The sequence below is a fragment of the Podarcis pityusensis genome, assembly GCF_964106645.2.
Source record: "Podarcis pityusensis genome assembly, chromosome: 4".
Classification (NCBI taxonomy): domain Eukaryota; kingdom Metazoa; phylum Chordata; class Lepidosauria; order Squamata; family Lacertidae; genus Podarcis; species Podarcis pityusensis.
In genome coordinates, this window is record NC_138027.1 from 519,633 (window position 1) to 543,963 (window position 24,331).

Genomic DNA, 24,331 nt, shown 5'->3' on the forward strand with positions numbered 1-24,331 from the left:
CTTGCTACGCCTCTGCAGGGGAAAGGTCTCCCTTGGGAGGTGGTGGACTCTCCTTCCTTGGAGATTTCTCAGCAGAGATCGGAGGGCCATCTGTCATGGATGCTTTAGCTGAGATTCCTGCATTGCAGGGGGCTGGACTAGATGACCCTGGGACCCCACTCTATCCTCCCATTTGTGAATTCTAGGATGAGTTTCCTTCCTTCCTGCAAAGCCCTTTTCCCTGCAAACTGTTCCTCCGGTTTCTGGCCAAGGGAAGGAGATGCTCTGAGCCCAACCGATAGCCTCACCCCCAAAAGGAGATCTGGGCATTGAGGTAGCCAGGGGGGCAGCTGCCCCCCGAAATCCATAGAAAAATAATAATCTGAGGTTTTGCCAAGCAAGAGAGGGCTCAGCTGGGGGACTCGGCTTGGCAAGGGTTAAAGGGATCTGAGCTGCCTTCCTAGAGAGGACAGGAAGCAAGGGGGGCAGGTCCTCCAGAGCCAAGGCCCCTCCCTCCCCAGGCCTTTCCTGCAAGGAAGGGGGGTGTTGCTTTGGTGTCTCTTGCAAGGGCTGCATCACTGCCCCCTCCTGGGATCTGGTGAGTCTCCTCTCTCTCTGGGATCTGGTGGGGGTCCCAGGGCTGCAGCAGGGGAGGGGGCCTGGGGGGCCTGTCTGCTCCTCCGGGGGGGGACCCCAAGTCAGGGAGGAGAGGGTCCTGCCAGGGAGGGGCCAGGTCTGCCACGCTCTCCTTCCTGCAGATCAGAGGATCCCAAACTCATTTGACCCTCCGCCCCCCCTTTCAGAAAAGATCTCCCTTCTTCAAACAAAGGAGTCCCTGGGACTTTAACTCGGTGTGACGTTGCTCAGCCTCATTGCACAACAGAGGAAACATCTGCAAATGGTTTTCCAAAGCTGGACGAGGAGGTGGACTAGCCCCCCCCAAAAAAAAGGTGGGAGAGAAAGGCCAGGAATAAAGAGAGGGATCCCAGCCCATAGTCTGTCTGCTGCATTGCAAACCAGTTTCCCAGTGTCTCCCAGGGCAGCTCCCCACGGATGCCACTGCAGCAATCCCCTCGCACCCAGAGCAGGGCATCCCAGGACCACATCCTCTCTCTCCCAAAGGGGTTGTTGCTGGCAAAGCAGCCGGAAATGGGCGCTGCTACTCCCTGAGCCTCCAGGGACCTTGGCATCAATGGCTGTGTGTGTGTTAAGATATCTAAGAGAATAATAATAATAAATTAGCTGCCTAAATTTCAAGGGAGATGTCTTTGGCCCCACCCACTTGGCCCTCAGGGGGTTGACTAGATACATTCCTGGCCCTCAGAGCAAAGAAAAAGGGACCCCACCCCAGGAGTCTGTCTTGAGAGCGGCAGAGAGTCCAAGTGCAAGAAAAGGAGACAGAAGCAGGGGGGAAATGTGCCCTGAAGTGGGGGTGGGGGGAGAACAACTCCTGAGGACCCCCGGATGAGGACCCCCACTAGAGCCAAGCATCCATTTTTCAAATGACTCCCTTGTCAGTCAGTTCTGACTTCATGCATTGACTGGAAGGCAGGAGAAACCAGGCTGACTCATCTCCCAGAAATCCCTTCAGTTGCCTCCACATTCTGCATTGCTAGAGGGCTGGAGACTCACTTCTTCTCCCCTTCCTCCTCCTCTTTCTTTTCAAAAAGGTATCTCATGGTTTGGGCTCTGGTACACGTCCAGTCCTGGTTCCTGGCAAGACTCATCCATGCTTGTTCAGGGATCTGTTTCTTCTCCTGACCTACAAATTCTGTAACAGAACAATGTATTTGCTTTGTAGGATTTGCTAGAGCTTCTCATTAAGACGGACAGAACTTGGCAGAAGACCAAAGGGTTCCTTCTGATCTCTCCGAGGCTTCCTGAGAGCACAGATGGATGAGCAAGACCCAGCTGGCCCTGAAGCAGGAAGAGGCCATGCCAACCAAACTGGGAGCAGTGGGGGATTCTGGGAAAACTCTGTGCAGAAGATCCTGGGTGAGGAGGACACCCTCCGCTCAGAGATGCAGAGCCAGCAGGTGAGGCAGTTCTGCTGCCAGGAGGCCAAAGGACCCCGAGAGGTTTGCAGCCGACTCTACCACCTTGACCATCAGTGGCTGAAGCCAGAAAGGCACACGAAAGCTGAGATGCTGGACCTGGTGATCTTGGAGCAGTTCCTGGCTGTCCTTCCACCAGAGATGGAGAGCTGGGTGAGGGACTGTGGAGCAGAGACCAGTTCCCAGGCGGTGGCCCTGGCCGAAGGATTCCTCCTGAGTCAGGCAGAGGAGAGAAAGCAGGTGAGAGAGACTTTCCTCTGGATACTACCTTGACCAGAGCCAGGGCCTTTTTGGATGTGGCTCCGTCCTGGTGGAACGCTCTCTCACAAGAGACCAGGGCACTGCAGGATTTGACATCTTTCCTCAGAGCATGCAAGACAGAGCTGTTCCGCCAGGCCTTCAGGGTTCAGGGTTCAGTCTGATTCTTTTCTTTCCGTACAAGAATAAGCAATAAAGAGGCTTCCTAGCCCGCTCACACCTCCTTTATAAGACCGGTGGTAACAGTAGTTGGCCATAGCGAATATTAAAGGTAAAGGTAAAGGTACCCCTGCCTGTTCGGGCCAGTCTTGCCAGACTCTAGGGTTGTGTGCTCATCTCACTCTATAGGCCGGGAGCCAGCGCTGTCCGCAGACACTTCCGGGTCACGTGGCCAGCGTGACGAAGCTGCATCTGGAGAGCCAGCGCAGCACACGGAACGCCGTTTACCTTCCCGCTGGTAAGCGGTCCCTATTTATCTACTTGCACCCGGAGGTGCTTTCGAACTGCTAGGTTGGCAGGCGCTGGGACTGAACGACGGGAGCGCACCCCACCGCGGGGATTCGAACTGCCGACCATGCGATCGGCAAGTCCTAGGCGCTGAGGTTTTAACCACTGAGGCGCTGAGGTTTTAACCACCATTTTACTTGACTTGATCATGGATGGAGGATTTGACCTGGCATGTGTAACAGAGACTTGGTTGGATGAAGCAGATGGGCCTGTCCTTGCCGCTGCTTGTCCACCAGGTTTCTCTTACGCACAGCAACCCAGGTCATGTGGGCGGGGAGGGGGGGTTGCAGTGATTTTTAGGAAGTCATTAGTTTGCACCAGGCGTCCTATTGGGAAGACCCAGTTTTCCGAGTGCATGTTCTGGAAGTTGGGCAATAGAGTACAGGATTCCTTTTGGTGTACTGACCTCCCCGCTGCACCAAGGATTCCCTGCCCGAGCTGCTTCAGGTCGTGGCGGATGTTCTCCTGGAGACACCTAGCTTGGTCGTCCTAGGGGATTTTAACATCCATGCCGACACGACCTTACAAGGGGCCGCTCGGGACTTCATGGAAAGCATGGCCCCCATGGGGCTGTCCCTGAATAAATCTGGCCCAACCCATAGCCGCGGATATGCCTTGGACCTGGTGTTTACCTCTATGGATGTTGGTGATCTGACACTAAGTAAAAGCGAAACGAAAGAAGTGCCATGGTCAGACCACTTCCTGGTGCAACTGGACTTCTCCGCGACCCTTCCCCTCTGCAGGGAGGTGGGACCGATTCAGATGGTCCGCCCCGCCACTTAATGGATCCAAATGGTTTCCAGAGAGTGGTAGGGGATGCTTTATCCCATGTTGATGGCCTTTCAGCTGATTCCCTGGTGGCCCGCTGGAATGTGGAGTTAACCAGGGCTATTGACTGTTTGGCTCTGAAGCGCCCTCTCCGATTGCATGGAGCCCGGACAGCCCTGTGGTTTTCCATGGATCTGAGGGCAATGAAACAATCGTTGAGACGGCTAGAGCGCCGGTGGCGGATAACTCATTCTGTTTTTGTTTTGTTTTTTAACAGATATTTATTAGAATTTTACAATATGAAAAAAGAAAAAAAAGAAAAATACAAAATAAGAATAGATAAAAAACCATTCCATCATTCCATCACTTTCTTTCATTTGCTTATTTCCCAGACCTCCTCACACCTCCCTTTTTGTATTCCAGTTCAAATTGTTAGTTCAGCAAATCCTTCCCCTCTTTGTTTATCCTAATCTTTAATCTTAAAATAATGTGTAACATTAAATTTTTAACTATTAATAACCCATTTTTTCATACTCCTTATAGCGTTATAGCTAAAAACCCCATAACTTTCCATCCAACATCATTTTAACATTCATTAATTTTGCTATATTTCTGTAGATAGTCTTTAAATTTCTTCCAATCTTCTTCCATCAACTCTTCTCCCTGGTCTCGGATTCTGCCGGTCATTTCTGCCAGTTCCATGTAGTCCATCACCTTCATCTGCCATTCTTCCAGAGTGGGTAGATCTTGTGTCTTCCAATACTTTGCAATAAGTATTCTTGCTGCTGTTGTGGCATACATAAAGAAAGTTCTATCCTTCTTTGGCACCAATTGGCCGACAATGCCCAGGAGAAAGGCCTCTGGTTTCTTCAGGAAGGTATATTTAAATACCTTTTTCATTTCATTATATATCATCTCCCAGAAAGCCTTAATCCTTGGGCACGTCCACCAAAGGTGAAAGAATGTACCTTCAGTTTCTTTACATTTCCAACATTTATTATCGGGCAGATGATAGATTTTTGTAAGCTTGACTGGTGTCATGTACCACCTGTATATCATTTTCATAATATTCTCTCTTAAGGCATTGCATGCCGTAAACTTCATACCTGTGGTCCATAACTGTTCCCAGTCAGCAAACATAATATTGTGTCCAGCGTCTTGTGCCCATTTAATCATAGCGGATTTCACCGTTTCATCCTATGTGTTCCATTTCAACAGCAAATTATACATCCTTGACAAAGTCTTAGTTTTGGGATCTAACAGTTCTGTTTCCAATTTTGATTTTTCCACCTGGAATCCAATTCTTTTATCCAAATTGTATGCCTCCATTATTTGATAATAATGAAGCCAATCTCGCACTTTATTTTTTAGTTTTTCATAACTCTGCAATTTCAATTTGTCTCCTACTTGTTCCAAAATTTCCCAATATTTCGGCCATTTGGCCTCCATATTGAGTTTTTTCTGAGCCTTCGCTTCCATTGGTGACAACCACCTTGAGGTTTTATTTTCAAGCAAATCCTTATATCTTATCCAGACATTCAACAATGCTTTCCTAACAATATGATTTTTAAATGCTTTATGTGCTTTGACCTTATCATATCACAAATATGCATGCCATCCAAATACATTATTAAAACCTTCTAAATCCAAGATGTCTGTGTTTTCAAGAAGCAGCCATTCTTTCAGCCAGCAAAAGCTGCTGATTCATAATAAAGTTTAAGGTCTGGCAGGGCAAATCCACCTCTTTCCTTTGCATCCGTTAGTATTTTAAATTTTATTCTAGGCTTCTTGCCCTGCCACACAAATCTAGAAATGTCTCTCTGCCACTTCTTGAAACAATCCATTTTATCCAAAATTTGCAACGTTTGAAACAAAAATAACATTCTAGGCAATACATTCATTTTTATCGCAGAAATACGGCCTAGCAGTGAAAGCTTCAAATTTGACCAAATTTCTAAATCTTTTTTCACTTCCGTCCAGCATTTTTCATAATTGTCTTTAAATAAGTTCCCATTTTTTGCTGTCACGTTAATCCCCAGGTATTTCACTTTCTTAACCACTGTTAAGCCTGTCTCGTTCTGAAACCTCTCTCTCTCAATCGCTGTTAAATTTTTCTCTAAAACCTTAGTTTTTAACTTATTCAATTTAAATCCTGCAACCTGACCAAATTATTGAATCAGTTCCAAAAGGTATGCAAGTCGGAGCCAAACAGTACAAATTGAAAGCATTTGCTGATGATCTAGTATTGACATTACACGAGCCAGAATCTAGTACTAAAAGAGTATTGGATCTGATTCAAGAATTTGGTCAGGTTGCGGGATTTAAGTTGAACAAGTTAAAAACTAAGGTTCTAGAGAAAAATCTAACAGTGATTGAGAGAGAGAGGTTTCATTTTTTTAAAAAGATATTTATTCTAATTTTACAAAAAAGAAAACAAGTTTACAAAATAGAGAAAATTATAACAACAATTAACAAACTAAAATTATAACAACAATTAACAAACTAAGTATCTTAGTTTTGGGATCTAACAGTTCTATTTCTAATTTTGATTTTTCCACCTGGAAGCCAATTTTTTTATCCAAATTATAAACCTCTCTTATTTGATAATAGTGAAGCCAGTCTCGCACTTTGTCTTTTAATTTCTCAAAACTCTGCAGTTTCAATATGTCTCCTTCTTGCTCCAAAATTTCCCAATATTTTGGCCACTTGGCCTCCATATTGAGCTTTTTTTTTTATTTAGCAGAACCTCCAGGACCGAAATAAAAAGTAATGGGGAAATTGGGCAGCCTTGTCGTGTCCCTTTCTCTATCTTAAATTCCTCTGTCACCACGTTGTTAACTATTAGTTTGGCCTTTTGTTCCAAATAAATTGCACTTATACCATTTTCAAACCCTTGACCAACCCCCATCCCCTGAAGATTTTTCTTCATGAAGCTCCAAGAAATATTGTCAAAGGCTTTCTCCGCATCCACAAAAATTAAAACTGCTTTAGTGTTAATGTCCACTTGCAACTTCTCCAAGATGTTAATTATATTCCTCATATTATCAGACAAATGTCTGCCTGGGAGAAAGCCAGCTTGGTCCTTGTGAATCTCTTCCACTAATACTTTTTTTAGTCTTTTGGCCAAAATATCAGCAAAAATTTTGTAATCCACATTAAGTAGGGATATGGGGCGTTAGTTCTTAAGTTGTGTCTTTTCAGACTCAGTTTTCGGTATGAGTGTAATATATGCTTCTTTCCATGACTCTGGCGCTTTTCCCCCCTCCAAAATTTCATTACAAACCTCCTTTAGTGGTTTAATTATCCAGTCCTTCAAAATTCTGTAGTATTTTGAGGTTAAGCCATCCGGCCCTGGAGATTTGCCCAACTGCATATTCTGAATGGCACCTTCTACCTCCTGTTCTGTAATTTTATAGTTCAGCATTGTCTTGTTTTCTTGAGAGATTTTTTGTAATCCATTTGTTTTTAAGAATTGGTCTATATCAAACTCCTTCTGAGGCCCTTGTGTATATAGCTGTTTAAAGTACCTCTGGAAACATTTCCTAATTTCTACTGGATTCTGAATGTTCTTTCCTTCCACTTCCAAATTAGTAATAGTGTTAAGCTTTTGTCTTTTTTTATCTGCCAAGCTAACAATTTCCCACATTTATTAGCCGATTCAAAAGTTCTTTGTCTCATTTGTTTAATTTTCCATTCAATTTCCTGACTCGTCATCTTCATATATTGCACTTGATATAACTTTATGTCTCTCAGAATCTCTTGTGAGTTAGGTTTCGCTCTCAATTTCTTCTCGCCCTCTTTTATTTTTTCCAAGAATTTTTCTTTTTTCTCATTTTGAGCTCTCTTTTTTATTGAATTCTGTTGAATCAGAAACCCCCTCATAACTGCTTTACTTGTGTCCCAGATTACTCTTTTTTCAATGGTTGTGTTCAAATTTATCTCAAAGTAGTCTCTCAAAGTTTTTTGGGCCTTCTTAATAACCTCTTGATCTCTGAACAAGGTGTCATTCATCCTCCATCTGAAGGAACCGGTTGGTGTTAGTTTCATCTCCATTTTCACGGCATTATGGTCGGAGCATGTTTTAGGGCAGATCTCTACTTTTCGGATCTTAGGTGCCAATCCTCTAGTTATCCAGATTTGGTCAATTCTTGTCCATGTCATTTTGGCTTCAGAAAAGAAGGTTCCCTCTCTACCCAAGGGATTCCTAGTTCTCCAAGAGTCAATCAGGTCCATATTGTCAGTCAGTTCAAAAAAAGTTTTTGGTAGTCTGCCATCTTTAGTAACTACCTGTCTCTGTGACTTGTCCATATTTGTGGATACCACTCCATTCATATCTCCCATCAAAATAATGTTATAGTCCATGTAATCCAACAAAGTCTCATGCAACTTCTTAAAAAATTCAGATTTCCCCTCGTTCGGTGCATATACTCCTACAATCATAATTTTTTCTCCTTGTGTTTGAATTTCAATTGCTACAAATCTTCCTTGTTCATCTTTAAAAACAAATTTCGGTGATAGGCTCTCTTTTGCATAAATAACTACTCCTCTCTTTTTAACCTTGTCCGATGAAATAAATTCTTGGCCCAATCTTTTATTAATCAGAATTTTCCTATGTAGCCTTATCACATGCGTTTCCTGTAAGCAAATCAAGTCCAATTGCTCTCTTTTCAATAAATGGAAGACTTTCTTCCTTTTCTCCGGGGAATTCAGTCCATGAATGTTCCAACTTAATAGTTGCAGAGACATGATGTATTTAAATCGCTTTTCCTCCAACTGCTCCCAGTAGATCCTCTTTTTCTGACGGTGGTATCACTTTCTCTAACTTATCTTGTCCCAAAGGTAGTGGTGCTTTGTCTGGTATTCCTGATCTTAAGGCTCTAAGCTCCTCTTCACCTTCTTTTTGCAAGTCTTCTCCGTAGTCTCTCAGAAATTTTTCTTTATCCTCCACTGATCTTATTTTGAGCCTTTTGCCTTTGTAGGTAAAGGATAGTCCTTGGGGAAATTCCCACCTGAAAATGATTCTATTACCTTTCAGCAGGGTCACCAAATCTCCGTAATTCGACCTCAGGTCCAAAAGATATTTCGGAATATCCTTAAATATCTCCACTCTTGATTCATTTATTTCCAAGGCGTTCTGGTAATACAAACTCAATATTTTGTCTCTTTCCTCTTTTGATGGAAGGGTAATCAAACTGTCTCTCACCCTGTTCTTTCTCCCTCCTCTTCCAAGTCTAAAGGCACTTATTATCTTGAAGTCTTGCTTATCATCCAGTTTCCAAAAGTTTGCAAATTCCTGTGTTAGGAAGTCACTTAAACTGTCTTTCTCAAGTTCAGGTACCGCTCTAATCCTCAAATTGGTCTGCTTCTCCTTCAGTTCAATCATAGACAAGATTGACTGGTGGGCCCCAAGCTGTGTCTGATGGTCTCCAAGCTGTTTACATATCGGTGGTATCTTTTCCTCTACAGCCACTGCTTTTTCTTTTGCTTCCTGAGCTGTCTTTTGATTTGACGCAGATTCTTGCAGCAATCTTTCAATAGATTCTGTATTTGAGTTCACCTTCTGCCCCAAGTTGTTGATACTTGTAGCATTTTGGTCAATTTTATTTGTCGCTTCAGTAACTTGTTTGCTTAATTTATCCAAAGATTCATAAATTTTGTTTAAGACTGAAGTAAATCCTTCTTCCGATGTCATACCTTTTGCCCCAGCTTGTGCTGAGTCCTCCCCTTGTGATACAGGAGGGCCAGATGCAGATGCTCTGTGTTGCTGCGGTATTGCGCTAGTCTGTTGATGTCTGACCTTGCCCGATCTTGTTGTCTTTTCATCCATAACACTTTTGTTTAAGTCAAGGTCACTCCCACAATCAGACTTGTTTTTGCAGTGGAAGTTCCCAGGCTGGTTAGAAGTGGAAATTTCCCCAACCTGTTGTAACACTTTCAGTAAGCCTCTAGGGGGACACAGTAACAGTCAATAAGGATGCCACAGAGTATCTTACCAACTTCTCAAAAGCCCCCCTTCAGCAAAATAAATAACAGTTTCAAGTCCAGAATATCTCCCTTGCCGAGTTAGCTGTCAGAAAGATACATTGTCCATAAATAGTGCGTCTCTCAATGCAACAATTCTATTTAATCTTGACAGTCCGTTCCCAAGAGTTGAGTGGTGGTCTTATATCCCTTTTTCCTTCTCTTCTTAGTCCTTTCAAGTTTTTATAGGCAGAAAATACTTTCACTACTTCCCTCCCTCTCCTTCAATTCAGGGAGGGAATTCCTTTGATTTGACGTTTGGATTTTAAGTCTTTTTAATGCGCCTTCCCCGGTCTTAGCTTAAACAGTCTTTGCTTTAATCTTTATACAAACCGGAAGGTGGACTTCCTGTTTACACCTTCCCGCTTCAGTGCCAAATTAAACCTTAATTTTCTTTAGCCTCCAATCTTTAAACTTGCCCTACTCACGGCTTGTTGTTTAGTAGCCGAATTGTCACAGGAAAAGAGGTCAGCGCTCTCCGGTAACAGCTGCGCGGCTTCACTCCACGGAAGTAGCGATCAACTCTCAGCACCGCGCCAGCCCCCGTTCCGCTCCGGAGCCCCTCTCGGGATTCCCTTGCAGGTTGGGGGGGCGCTTTAGGTGCCCGCCGAGTCCCACGGTCACAGGCTTCTCCCGCCTGTGATTTTCAAAAGGGTCCCCGCTTCGCCGTAGCGGGAAAACCCAGCTTCCGCGGAGCTTCTCCCTCCAGTCTAGAGGGAAACCGCCATTACCGATGGCACCGCCTCCGGAAGTCTGAGAGAGAGAGAGAGGTTTCAGAAGGAGACAGGATTAACATTGGTTAAGAAAGTGAAATACCTGGGGGTTAATATGACAGCTAAGAATGTGAACTTGTCAGGGAACTGCCATCAGAACTAGAGGAGGAGGCGAGGCTCCACAGCGATGCTGGAGAGGGGCCAAGCAGGGAGAGAGGCAGGTCTCCGGCTGGGGAAGAAAATCAGCGCAACACCAGGGATAGAGGGGGGCCGATGGGGGAAGCAGAGAGGAGGCTCCAGGACTCTTCGCAGGAGACCAGCGAGGAGAGCACAGGTCCTCCGCTGCCCACACCCACCCTGCGCAGAAGACTTCCGCGCAGGGAAAGTAGGCAGCGACTTGGCGTCAAAGAACTTCTTTGCTGGAAGAGGTTCAAGAAACGCCCACTGACGGATTCTGCTAGCGACTGAACAGCCACGGAGTGGAGGGCTGTCCAGACAGAAACGGTTTAACCAGGCAACCTAGCCCAGAGCGGCGGTAACGTACGTGCAAGCAACCCCTAAAGCCATTACAGCAATCCGTCAGTCCCTGAAGTTGCTTGTGCGCAGTGACAGGCAGGGGAGCATAATGAGTCAAACCAGAGAAGCCGGCGCCACGGAGCGAGCAGCTGGAGTGTAGAATCTGGTGGAGAGGAACCGAGATTTAGAACAGCATGTGGCTCTGCTGACGGCGAGGCTGGACAAACGGAGGGCTCAGGATACCAAGGTCAGACCACCCCCATCGCAAGGAAGGTACCGGGGCTGGTGCACAAGTTTGGGGGGAAGCCCCAGGACTACAATGCGTTCCGAACGGAAATAGAGTACGCTTTGGAACTGCAGCATGATGACTTTGCGGATGATGGGGAGAGGGTGGCCTACATTGTGGGGCATCTGGAGGATGGGGCACGGGAATGGATCAGGTCCCTAATGGCAAAGCAAAATGCCGCCTTGAAAGACATCAGGAATTTTTTTCAGGCAATGAATGCAATGTATTCCAGCGAAGTGGAGCAAAATGTGGTTCGACGGCAATTGATGGGGTGCAAGCAGGGGAGCCAATCAGTTAGAGACTACTGGTCGTGCTTTGCGATGTTAATCCACCGGCTTGGGTGGGATCTGGACGCTGAACCCATTCAGATGTTGTTTGAGGAGGGGTTGTCCCCAACGGTCAAGGATGAGCTTTCCCGCGCACCCCGCCCACAGTCGATGGATCAGCTGACCAAGGCTGTGCTTGCGATAGGCATAAGACAGGAAGCGCGGGCTCAGGAGAAGAGCGAAGGGAGAGGGGAACGTTGCCATGACTACCGCATTCCTGAAATACCGAGGCAGCCTTCCCAGCCAGCTGAGCCAATGGAAATAGATGGCGCACGCGCGCACGCGAGGTTTCAAACTCCACTGAAGGGCGCAAGAGGGAGGGAAAGGACTGGAAAACCCACAAGAAGTGTTTCCTCTGCCAACGACCAGGACATTTTGCCAGGGTCTGCCCTCAAAGAAAGGCCTGGCAAGGGATGGTGGGAGCTGCTGGCTGTGAGGGGAAGGGGGAAACGGATCAGGCCCAGGGAAACGGCCAAGCTTGGCTGCCAATCAGCGGGGGCAGCAGCCAAGCCAACAAGCAATAGAAGTGCCCCAACCAGACCCTCCCAGGGCAGCTATAGCCATAGAAGTGGTGCTGGAACTCCCAAATGGGCACCCAGTCAAGGTGAAGGGGCTGCTGGATTCAGGCAGTTCTTGCAATTTCTTCAGCAAGAGCTTCACTCTAGAACACCAACTCCACCTGCTGCCTCTGGATTTTCCCTTGCAAGTGACAACCATTGACGGCAGGGAACTTCTGGGAGGGGAGGTGACGCACCAGACCCCACCAATGAGAATGAGGGTTTCCAGGCACACAGAGACCATTGCCTTTCACGTAGCCACACTGTCAGGACCCCCAATAATACTGGGAATGAGCTGGCTGGCACTGCATGATCCAGTAGTGGCATGGCATCAGCGGTCAGTCACCTTTGGGTCAGCTTACTGCTTGGAACACTGTATGGGGGGGGGAACCCCAAGGATGACAGTGGCCAGGGTGGCTGGATTGGCTGTGGAGCCAAAAGGGAAGGTGCCACCCCAATATGCTGACCTGCAGGAGGTCTTCAGCAAGAAGGAGGCGGATAGACTACCCCACCATAGGCCCTTTGACTGCCAAATCAACTTACTCCCAGGGGCTCAGCTGCCGGTGGGTAAACTGTATGCCATGTCGGACAGGGAGATGCAGGAGTTGCGGGAATTGACAAGAACCTGAAAAGAGGTTTCATAAGAGAATCAAAGGCGGTGGGGGGCAGTCCGGTGTTCTTTGTGGACAAAAAGGATATTAATAAGCCCAGGCTCGTTGTGGACTACCGGGGCGTCAACCTGGTGTCAGAACCCGTGACCTTCCCAATGCCCAGGATTGACGACATTTTAACACGGGTGAGGCAGGGGGAAATTTTTACCAAGCTGGACCTCAGGGGAGCATACAATTTGATCAGGATGAGGGAGAGGGACGAATGGAAAACCACCATGTTCACCCCACTGGGAGCCTTTGAGTACTTAGTTATGCCCTTTGGATTACAGTCGGGCTCCGCCTGCTTTCAAGCTTTCATGCACCACGTGTTGGGCTCCCTGCTGTACAAAAACTGCGTAGCCTTCTTGGACGACGTCTTAATCTATTCTGACAATGAGAAGCAACATGTCAGAGACGTCAGGGAAGTGCTAAAGAGACTGCAGAAGCACCAGTTGTGGGTCAAGCTGGAAAAATGCCAATTTCACGCAAGGGAGGTCGAGTTTCTGGGGTACAAGTTGTCAGACAAGGGCCTAGCTATGGACCCCAGCAAGGTGCAGGTGGTACTGGAATGGAAGGCCCCCAAGACCCGGAAGGACGTGCAGAGGTTCCTAGGGTTCAGCAACTTCTACAGGAAGTTCATCAAGAACTTCGCCCATTTAACGGCACCCATCACAGATTGTCTCAGTAGCAAAAAGAAGTTCGTCTGGACGGAAGGGGCCCAGCAATCCTTTGAAAGCCTGAAGAAAGCGTTCGCGTCGGAAGAGCAGCTCCTGCACGTGGATCTGGAGAAGCCCATGAGGCTAGAGACCGACGCGTCAGACCGGGCCATAGGAGCCGTACTTTTGCAGCCAGGAACCCAGCAAGACTGGAGGCCGTGCGCCTTTTTCTCGAGGAAGCTGAGCAAGTTGGAACAGAACTACACGGTGTATGACCGCGAACTGCTAGCTATCTATGCAGCGTTTCGCCGATGGAGACATCTGTTAATAGGGGCGCGGCACAAGATCCAGGTTTGCACGGATCACAAGAACTTGGAGTACTGGAGGACTGCGCGAGTACTCAACCAGAGACAGATTCGATGGGCACAAGAGTTCTCCAAGTTTTCCTTCGAGATCCGGTATGTGCCGGGAGAGGAGAACGTTAGAGCCGATGCTCTCTCCCGGAAGCCAGAGTACATGGAAGGAGAGGGACCGCCGGAAGCCCGACACGTGTTCCCCGAGGACAGTTGGGTGTGTGGGGGAGTGTTGGTTGGGAAACGAGAACTAGCCGGCCTCACCAGGGACGACGAGTTCGCCCAAACTAAAATCAGGGAACTACGGGAAGGAAGGGAAAACCATGGAGAGTTTGAGGAAAAGGAAGGGGTACTGTACTATAAGGGAGCGCTGTACGTACCGGGGGAGACCTTGAGGGGAAGGGTACTCAAACAACTCCACGACAACCCAACAGCGGGGCACTTTGGTCAGCACAAGACCATGCTGCTTGTCACCAGGGAGTTCTGGTGGCCAAGGGTAAGGGAAGATGTACGGGAGTATGTACGGGGGTGCGACCGCTGCCAGAGGGCAAAGGGGGAGAGGGCTGCCCCCGCAGGGTTACTAGAACCCTTAACCACGCCGGGAAGACCCTGGGAGGTGGTGTCCATAGATTTTATGACAGATTTGCCCAAATCAAGGGGGAAGACAGCAGTCATGGTAGTAGTCGATCTACTGACAAAAATGTGCCATTTCATAGCTTGCTCACATGCGGTGATGGCAGAGGAAACGGCCAGATTGTTTGTGGATCACATATTCAGGTTGCATGAGGCTCCCTCGAGGGTCATCTCAGATCGCAGGTGTCAGAGCTGCTTCCAGATCCTAGCTCACAGAGGATCACGCTAGCCAGCGATCATTAAATAAAAGTCTTTATTGAGTTACAGTTTCCATTCTCAAGCTGCTGCGTGCAACTCTACGTCTCATGGTTAGATCGGCGAAGCTCCATCTGAGTCTCCGCCCCTTGTACACCAACTTAATATCCTAGCCCTGCTCCACCTTTTCCGCCTGACTGTTCTTCTCTGGGTCCCTCTGCCCCCCGGGGTCTCTTCCTTCCGGGATTCCTCTGACGCTGACGCTGACCCCCCTGACTCTTCTCCCTCCTTTCGGCGGGCTTTAGGACCTGGCTCCCTTTCCGGGCTGCCTACTGCGCCACCTTCCTGTGCATTTGAACTTGGCACGCGCGCCCAACCTTCCACCTTCCGTCTGACCGTTTCTTCGCTCCCCGATGGAGGTGTGGCCACTCCTGACTCGTGCCCTCCCCCCTGTTGTGAGCTGCCAGCGCTTGATCCCTGGCGCCCTTCCTCTTCCCTGCTCTCTGGCGGTGACGCTGGTCCTGATTTCCAACTGCTCCCCTCTGAGTCCCCTCTGGCTCTATCTTCCTGGGGTGTCCCCCTAGGTTCCCCCCTTGCCCTGGCCACTGGTGCTCCTTTCTGTGAATCTTCTGATTCACTGGAAAGACTCGGAGATCTCGGGTCGTCGTCATCACTCATCTTTTCTTCTGCCTCCTCTCCCTCGCTCTCTGTTTCCTCCCTTGCCCTTGCCTCTGCTCCTGAACCCCTGACAGCAGGAAACAATTTACTTCAAGGTTCTGGAGGAAGCTCATGAGCTTGCTGCAGGTCGAGGTGGGCTTCTCGACGGCAAGACACCCGGAAACCAACGGGCAAGCGGAACGAGCGAATAGTATACTCCAGCAATACCTACGCTGCTACGTCAGCGAGAGACAGAACGATTGGGTAGAGAAACTAGCGCTGGCTGAATTTGCATACAATAATGCTGAACACGTGTCCACGGGAATGAGCCCGTTCATGGCCAATTATGGGTGTCACCCCAGGGCCTTCCCGGGGAGGGGGGAGGAAGGGTGGAGCGTACCTGCAGCAGAGCAGTTTGTGGAAGAAATGGAGGCCTTGCACCAGCAACTCCAGATGAATTTGGAGCGGGCCAAGGAAATTTACAAGAGGCAGGCAGACAAGCACCGTCAGGAAGGGGAGACCATACGGGTGGGAGACCGGGTGTGGTTGTCAACCCGAGGGTTACCCTTTAAGGGAGGTTGCAAGAAGTTGCAGCCGAGGCGGCTGGGACCTTTTGAGGTAACACAGCAGGTGAACCCCGTGGCATTCAGGCTCAAGTTGCCTGACAGCATGAAGTTACACCCGGTGTTCCATAGGTCCCTACTCTCTCTGTACAGGGAGGGGCGGGAATTCCCGGGATGGGAGGGAGAAGTCACCACACACCCGCAGGTAGAGGAGAGGGAACACCACAACCAAGCCATGGAAATACTCGATTCCAGGTGGCGAGGGTGCAAGGTGGAGTACTTGGTAGCTTGGGAGGGAGAACCCCAGTCAGAAGACACGTGGGTTCTCGAGGAGGCAATCAATGACGGGTATCTAGTGGAAGAGTTCCACAGTCAGTTCCCACACAAACCAAAACCACCAGCGAGATTCTGGGAGGAGCAATTTGGCACCACCTACGACGAGGAGGACTTTGAGGGTTTTCCTGCCTCCGAAGAGGAGGGAGAAGCGTCGGAGAGGGAAGATTCAGACTGGGAGGCCCACCCCGCGGGGAGAGATCAGAGCGGGTGGGAAGCGGGTTTTGAATCCTCTGAGGATGGCGACAGCTCCTTCCGGGGATTCCCTGCATCGTTGGCCAAGGACAGGGACGAAGTTGTATCCAAAGGTCGGGCCGGGGTGGAGGGGGTTCTGGCGGGGAGATGGATGTCAGGGAACTGCCATCGGAACTAGAGGAGGAGGCGAGGCTCCACAGCAATGCTGGAGAGGGGCCAAGCAGGGAGAGAGGCAGGTCTCCGGCTGGGGAAGAAAATCAGTGCAACACCAGGGATAGAGGGGGGCCGATGGGGGAAGCAGAGAGGAGGCTCCAGGACTCTTCGCAGGAGACCAGCGAGGAGAGCACAGGTCCTCCGCTGCCCACACCCACCCTGCGCAGAAGACTTCCGCGCAGGGAAAGTAGGCGGCGACTTGGCGTCAAAGAACTTCTTTGCTGGAAGAGGTTCAAGAAACGCCCACTGACGGATTCTGCTAGGGACTGAACAGCCTGGAGTGGAGGGCTGTCCAGACAGAAACGGTTTAACCAGGCAACCTAGCCCAGAGTGGCGGTAACTTACGTGCAAGCAACCCCTAAAGCCATTACAGAACTTATTCAAAGATAACTATGAAAAATGCTGGATGGAAGTCAAAAAAGATTTAGAAATATGGTCAAATTTGAAGCTTTCATTGCTAGGCCGTATTGCTGCGATAAAAATGAATGTATTGCCAAGAATGTTGTTCTTGTTTCAAACACTGCAAATTTTGTTGGGTACAACATTATGTTTGAAGACTGGGAAAGGTTATGGACCACTGGAATGAAATTCACGGCATGTAATGCCCTGAAGGAAAATATTATGAAAATGATATATAGGTGGTACATGACCCCAGTCAAGCTTGCAAAAATATATCACCTGTCTGATAATAAATGTTGGAAATGTAAGGAGGCTGAAGGGACATTCTTTCACCTCTGGTGGACTTGTCCAAAAGTGAAGGCCTTCTGGGAAATGATCTATAATGAGTTAAAAAAGGTGTTTAAGTATACCTTTCCCAAGAAACCAGAGGCCTTCCTCCTGGGCATTGTTGGCCAGAAGGTGTCAAAGAAGGACAGAACCTTTTTTATGTATGCAACTACAGCAGCAAGAATACTCATTGCAAAATACTGGAAGACACAAGATCTTCCCACACTGGAAGAGTGGCAGACGCAATTGATGGACTATATGGAACTGCCTGAAATGACGGGCAGAATCCGAGATTTGGGAGAAGAAATAATGGAAGAGGACTGGAAAAAATTTAAGGACTATTTACAAAAACACTATAAGTTGTATGAATGTTAAGAATTTGCATGATTTGGAAATTTTAGCTTCCGCAACTAGATTTGGTGAACAGGAAACTAAGTTATAAGTAAGAAAAGGTTGAAATTTAAAGTAATATTATGTTTAACTCAAGGTATAAGTAATTGATAAAAAGTACTATAAATCCAGAAATATAATATTTGAAAGATACAAAGTAAGGCATGAAACAAGGTAATAATTTGCTGATACTTTTATTGTAAAGAACGCATGGTGAGGGAGATGTGGGGAAGTCCAGTTGGCTATGAAAAATGTTTTTGAAAGTTGGATTTTTTCTTTTTTCTTTCTTTGTTTCTTTTACTTCTTTTCTATGTTTCTTATATTTCTGACTTTGTATCTGAAAATGTAATAAAAATATTTAAACAAAAAACAAACACTGCAAATTTTGGACAAAATGGACTGTTTCAAGAAGTGGCAGAGGGATATTTCTAGATTTGTCTGGCAGGGCAAGAAGCCCAGAATAAAATTTAAAAAACCAACTGATGCAAAAGAAAGAAGTGGATTTGCCCTGCCAGACCTTAAACTTTACTATGAATCAGCTGCATTTTGCTGGCTGAAAGAATGGCTGCTTCTTGAGAACACAGACATTTTGGACTTAGAAGGTTTCAATAATGTATTTGGGTGGCATGCATATTTGTGGTATGATAAGGTCAAAGCACATAAAGCATTTAGAAACCACATTGTCAGGAAAGCATTGTTTAATGTCTGGACAAGATATAAAGACCTACTTGAAAATAAAACCCCAAGGTGGTTGTCACCAATGGAAGCGAAGGCTCAGAAAAAGCTCAATATGGAGGCCAAATGGCTGAAATATTGGGAAATTTTGGAACAAGAAGGAGACAAATTGAAATTGCAGAGCTTTGAGAAACTAAAAGACAAAGTGTGAGATTGGCTTCATTATTATCAAATAATGGAGGCTTACAATTTGGACAAGAAAATTGGCTTCCAGGTGGAGAAATCAAAATTGGAAACAGAAGTGTTAGACCGCAAAACTAAGATTTTATCAAGAATGTATAACTTGCTGTTGAAATGGAATACACAGGATGAAACGGTGAAATCTGCTATGATTAAATGGGCGCAAGATGTTGGACATAACATTATGTTGGCTGACTGGGAACAGTTATGGACCACAGGTATGAAATTTACAGCATGTAATGGCTTAAGAGAGAATATTATGAAAATGATATACAGGTGGTACATGACACCAGTCAAGCTTGCAAAAATATATTATTTGCCTGATAATAAATGCTGGAAATGTAAAGAAACTGAAGGTACATTCTTTCACCTTTGGTGGACGTGCCCAAGGATTAAGGCTTAAGAGTCGGTAGAAGAAGATTGGAAGAAATTTAAAGACTATCTATGGAAACACTGTAAAATTAAGGAATGTTAGAAGGATGCTGGAATGAAGTTATGTGGTTTTAGCAGTAATGTTACAAAGGGGTATATAAAAATGGATTGTTAACAGGGGAGAATGTAAAGTTACAATATATTAAGATAAATTATTAAGATAAAAACAAAAATGGAAAGGATTTGCTGAAATAACTAATTGAACTAGAATACAAAAAAGGGAGGTGTGAGGAGGTCAGGGAAACAAGTAAATGAAAGACAAGACATGGAAAGACCGACTTGTTTTTAATTGTTTTTATTTTTCTGTATTTTGTCTTTTTTGTTTCTTTTCTTTCTTTTTTCATTTTTGTAACTTTTTTGAAACTTTAATAAATATTAATTTTTTTAAAAAATAAAGTCCTAAATGGCCTCTGTCCAGTATACCTGAAGGAGCGTCTCCACCCCCATCGTTCTACCCGGACACTGAGGTCCAGCTCCAAGGGCCTTCTGGCGGTTCCCTCCCTGCAAGAAGCCAAGTTACAGGGAACCAGGCAGAGGGCCTTCTCAGTAGTGGCGCCCTCCCTGTGGAACGCCCTCCCACCAGATGTCAAAGAGAACAACAACTACCAGACTTTTAGAGGACATCTGCAGGCAGCCCTGTTTTGGGCAGTTTTTAATGTTTGATGTATCACAGTATTTTAATATTCTTTTGGAAGCCGCCCAGAGTGGCTGGGGAAGCCCAGCCAGATGGGCGGGGTATAAATAATAAATTATTATTATTATACCAGTGGACTGCCGTCTGTCCTGATTTTAATTTGTTTTGAACTAATTTTAAGAAGTATTTTAATTAATCGATTGCCTGTTCTTATGTTCTTTGTATACTGTGTTAGATTTATGATGTTAGCCACCAAAAGATTGGCTCCGGCCAGGGAGGGTGGGGTACAAATAAAAAAATATTATTATTATTATTAGGGGCTCCAAAGAGGATGGAGAACATCCCATAATGCTCTGCTGATGGCCCATCCTTTTTCTGGGAAGGCATCCATGGAATGAGATCTCACACCCTTAAAGTTTTTTACTTTTCCATTATCTTTCTGCTATTTCTTGTCATTCATTCTCTGTTTTGAATCCTTGTTGCTTTTTCAGGAAAAGGATTGTTTTGAGGAAATGGACATGGATTCCTGTGAGGCAGAGAGGCCTCCGTTGGACACCAGAGAGAGGCCACTGGGTAAGGAGGAAGGTGGCTTTTCTCCATTTGGTCTCATTCTGTTGGTTTCCCACATAATCTCTGGGTTCTTTTCATCAAGTTTTTTTTTGGGGGGGGGAGTAGGGAGGAAGGGTCCAGAGGAGGAGAGATGTATTTCTGCATGACTAACATATGAAATGGGCACAAATGTCCAAATGCACTCAGCAGGTAAGGCTTTCTGAAAGGCCCATCTATAGTTAGAGATGCCCTGTTTCCCCTGTGAGAGACATGGGCACGCCTGGCATCCTGCTTACCTGTTTTCTCTTTCAGGAGACAGAATGATGCCAGCAAGACCTCCTGATCCATCTTTTCATGGGAGCAGAAGGGAAGCAGTGGCTGTGGAACCAGATCAGGTCAGGGGAAGCTGCCTTGTGGGGACAGAGGCTGAGGGATGGAGCAATGTCATGGGCTGGTTGGGCACAGAGGAATGCTGGGAGGAAGCAGCTGGGGAGCCAGGAAGGAAAGACGTCTCAGCCCAAGGAGTGGAGGTTGAGGAAGGATGAGCAATGAAAGGGAGAAGAGAGAGAAGCCTGGGAAGAGGAGGTGTCAGAAGCTGAAAGGGTAACAGGGCTTAGTGAGCTGGGAGACTCTGAGGCAGAATGCAGTCCAGAATCGGAGGCAGAAGAGGAAGGAGATGAGTGGGAGGAGGAAGGTCAAGAGGCAGAGGTGAGTCAGGAGAAGAAGGAGCCACCAGGGGCTCCCTCTCCTTCTGCCATAAGCCACCCTCCCTGCTTGTCTCTCAGAGCCAAGAGAGGTCTAACATGGAGGAGCAAAGGCAGGCTGCACACTGGCGCACTGTTGGATCACTTGCCAGAAACCCCAGAGAGGAGGGGACTTGGAAAGCTGTGGGGAGCTAGGGGCCTTCTCTTTTGGCAGCTGATTTCATGGAGGAAGACCCTGTCATGGAATTCTACTCAGTATTGATCCAGGCAGAACTCCAATATAGTTAGCAGAGTAAAACCTAAACATGTTGCTGGATTCCCATAAATAGACCCAGAGGCAATTGTATTTCACCCAGCAGAGCTTTACTGCTACTGAAGACAAATGAGCATAATGGTCCCAAATCCAAAACATTCAGGATTGGCCCTGTCCATAAGAAATCCAGTTGCAGCAGACTTAACTGAAATTTCCCACAACTTATGATAAGTTTAAACCTCAACACTCAGCATACTATGTACAGAACACCAGAAGGGAGAGAGAGAGAGAGAGAGAGAGAGAGAGAGAGAGAGAGAGAGAGAGAGAAACCTAGGCTCCATCTGGCCTCTTCTTATAGTCAGCATGACCTTGACAGAAGACATAACAGAACCACTTTAACCCAGCTGTACTCAGGCTGCGAGACCTGGGTCCTTGTGCCAAAGGCCAAGCTCAGAAAGGGTGGCCCTAGGTCCCAAAAGATGATTTTCTGTGGGTATGAGCCAGGGCCCAAGGGGTGGAGATTTGCCTATCCAACAGGCAATCAGTCCAGGATTCTGCTCAGCAGCAGTGCTGAGTTCTGTGAGTAGAATGGATGGACACGCATACATGGGAACCCTGATGTTCTTTCAGAGAGTCTGCTTGACTCTGCTGATGAGGAAGAGGTAGAGGTTGAACCTGCTGCTGAGGCACAGAGTCCTGACCCAGAGCAGGTAGAGGGAAGAACTTCTCCTAAAGCTGTGAAGCTTGAGCATAGAAGTGCTCCTTCCTCATCCACAGGTTCAGCTGAGAAGTCTAAACGGCGCAGTAAGTCAGAGGGGGAGCTCTCGGAGGCCAAGGACGTTCTAGCTGGTCCTAGTGGGTCTGAGGGGGTACCTGAAACTGGGTTGAGACGTTCAGCTCGCACAACGAAAGGTAAACCTCCTGACAGGTTTGCAGTCACAAGTGTGTGGGTTGGCATGGCACAGTGTGAACCCGAGAGTTTTGAGGATGTTCAGAAACTGCCTCAGGAAGAAGCCAGGAAATGGCATGAGGCAATGCAGAAGGAGATGAGCTCAATGGAGTCTCTAGGTGTGTTCTCCCTCACAACGTTGCCAGTGGGCAAACAGGCCATGAGCAGCCGCTGGGTTTACCGTCTTAAACCCACAGCAACAGGCTAGGCCAGTAGCCAGAGGGTTCCCACAGCAAAAGGGGCTGCATTATACTGAGGTATATGCTCCCACTTCCAGAAGTGAAACTCTGCACATGCTCTTATCCATTGCTGCACAAAGAGTTTTTCAGGTGAATCACTTTGATGTGGATGTGGCCTATTTGAACTCAGAGCTCCAGGAGGATCTGTACATGCTTCCTCCTTCAGCGTTTGAGGGCAATGAGCCAAATACTGTATGGAGGCTTCACAAGTCTATTTATGGTTTGAAGCAATCGGCCAGAAATTGAAACTTGTACCTGGATGAAGCCTTAGAGAAGCTAGGTTTCAAGAAGAGTCTTGCTGACAGCTGCCTGCACCTTAAAGGGTCAGGAGAGTCACAGGAAATGGTTTTAGTCTTTGTTGATGATATCATTTATACCTCAAGGGCAGACAAACAGATGCAGAAGTTTGCCAAAGAGCTTGGAAAACGGTTTCAGCTCAAGAACCTGAGTGCAGTAAGGATCTACTTAGGTGTTCAGATAGACAGGACTGAAGATGGAAGCTTCTTGCTCAGTCAGAAAGGCAAGATTGAGCAGTTGCTTGAGAAGTTCAGAATGCCTGATTGTGCAGGGGTTAGGGCACCCATGGAGACAAGCTATGTGAAAGACAGTTGGCTAGCAGAACGCGTTGAGTTTGAGAACGCTGAGCTCTTCCAGTCCGCTTTGGGTAGTCTGTTGTATCTGTCCCAATGGAGCAGGCCGGACATTGCTTTTGCTACCAATCTGCTCAGTAGGGAAGCATCAAAGCCCAGTGTAAATGCCTGGCATGGTATCAAGCGGGTGCTGCGTTACCTGCAGGATACCAAGGACTTCAGTCTCAAGCTGTCAGCTGCAGGTGAGACGGCGCTTACTTTCTGGCCAGATAGCGACGAGGCGAATCTGGATGACAGGAAATCCGCATCTGGGATGGTAATAAACCTTGGGGGAATCTCTAGTTGGGTGGAAGTCCCGGAAGCAAAGTCTCATTGCGCTGTCCTCTACTGAGGCTGAGTTCATTGCACTGTCGGAATTGTGCAGGGAACTGGAGTTCTATAGATGCCTGGTGCAAGAGATCTATGGGGATTGTTGCCTGCCCATCACTGTTTGGGAAGACAATCAACCCTGTCTGAAGTTGGCAGAATCTGGGCAGTTGAAGGCCAGAACCAAGCATCTAGACATACGTTTCCAGAATGCGTGTCAAAGTGTCAATCCTATTGAAAGCAATCTTATCGAAACAACACAGCAATTAAGAGGAAGGAAAGAACAGAGCATTGTGTAGCAGATCATATTTCTGCTGTCTCAGAAGAGGACATTTCCTTTTTCTTTTAGGGTCCAGTGTGCTTTGAAGATGTCGCTGTTTGTTTCACGGACGAGGAGTGGGCATTGCTGGATCCTGACCAGAGAGCTCTGCATAAGGACGTCATGGAGGAGAATCGTGGGATCGTGGCCTCTCTTGGTAAGGCTCCCTGTGGGATCGTCCTATCTGCCTGGAAATTCAAAAAATACCTCTATGTAACAAACCTCGTACATTTCCAGAGAGCTCAACAGCGCCCAATACAACACCTGGGAACCTAACACCCCCACAATAAACCTTGAACAGCAAATTCCAGTTTTTTCTGTATTCCAGCAAATTACCGTTTTGTTTTGTTTTGGTATCTGAAGAAGTGTGCATGCACACGAAAACTCATACTAATAACAAACTCAGTTGGTCTCTAAGGTGCTACTGGAAGGAATTTTTTTTATTTAGCTTCAGAGTTGTGCGGAAAGATAAGTAGCTTCTGTCAAGTTTTCTGTTTTTGTTTTTGCTGCTGTCAGTCTTGGGTTGACCAGAGAGACGACTGACATTGGAGATGGAGGGGATGCCATGACTGGGCCAAACAAAATCCATCCCAGAGAAGAGCCAGGCTTATTGAATCTCAGGTAGTAGTAGCACTGATAATAATAATAATAATAATAATAATAATAATAATAATAATTTTTATTTGTACTCTGCCCATCTGGCTGGGTTGCCCCAGCTGCTCTGGGCGGCTTCCAACACTTACATAAACCAGAAACATTAATCATAACTGTCAGGGAACTGCCATCGGAGGGACAGGTGGTGGAAGGGCTCACGGAGGTTGGGAGAGACCCA

General features: G+C 47.0%; 1 protein-coding gene across 1 annotated transcript in view; it reads left to right on the forward strand.

The window, feature by feature from the left end:
• Positions 1-285: 285 nt before the first annotated feature.
• The window catches only part of LOC308475134 (uncharacterized protein), a 32,980-nt gene continuing 8,934 nt past the window's right edge, over positions 286-24,331 (forward strand). The window contains exons 1-5 of the mRNA XM_081002074.1: positions 286-577; positions 1,781-2,273; positions 20,022-20,103; positions 20,392-20,474; positions 23,530-23,656. Of these exons, the coding sequence (XP_080858200.1) occupies positions 1,872-2,273; positions 20,022-20,103; positions 20,392-20,474; positions 23,530-23,656 (694 nt within the window). The 5' untranslated portion in view covers positions 286-577; positions 1,781-1,871. The remainder of the gene's footprint in view (positions 578-1,780; positions 2,274-20,021; positions 20,104-20,391; positions 20,475-23,529; positions 23,657-24,331) is intronic.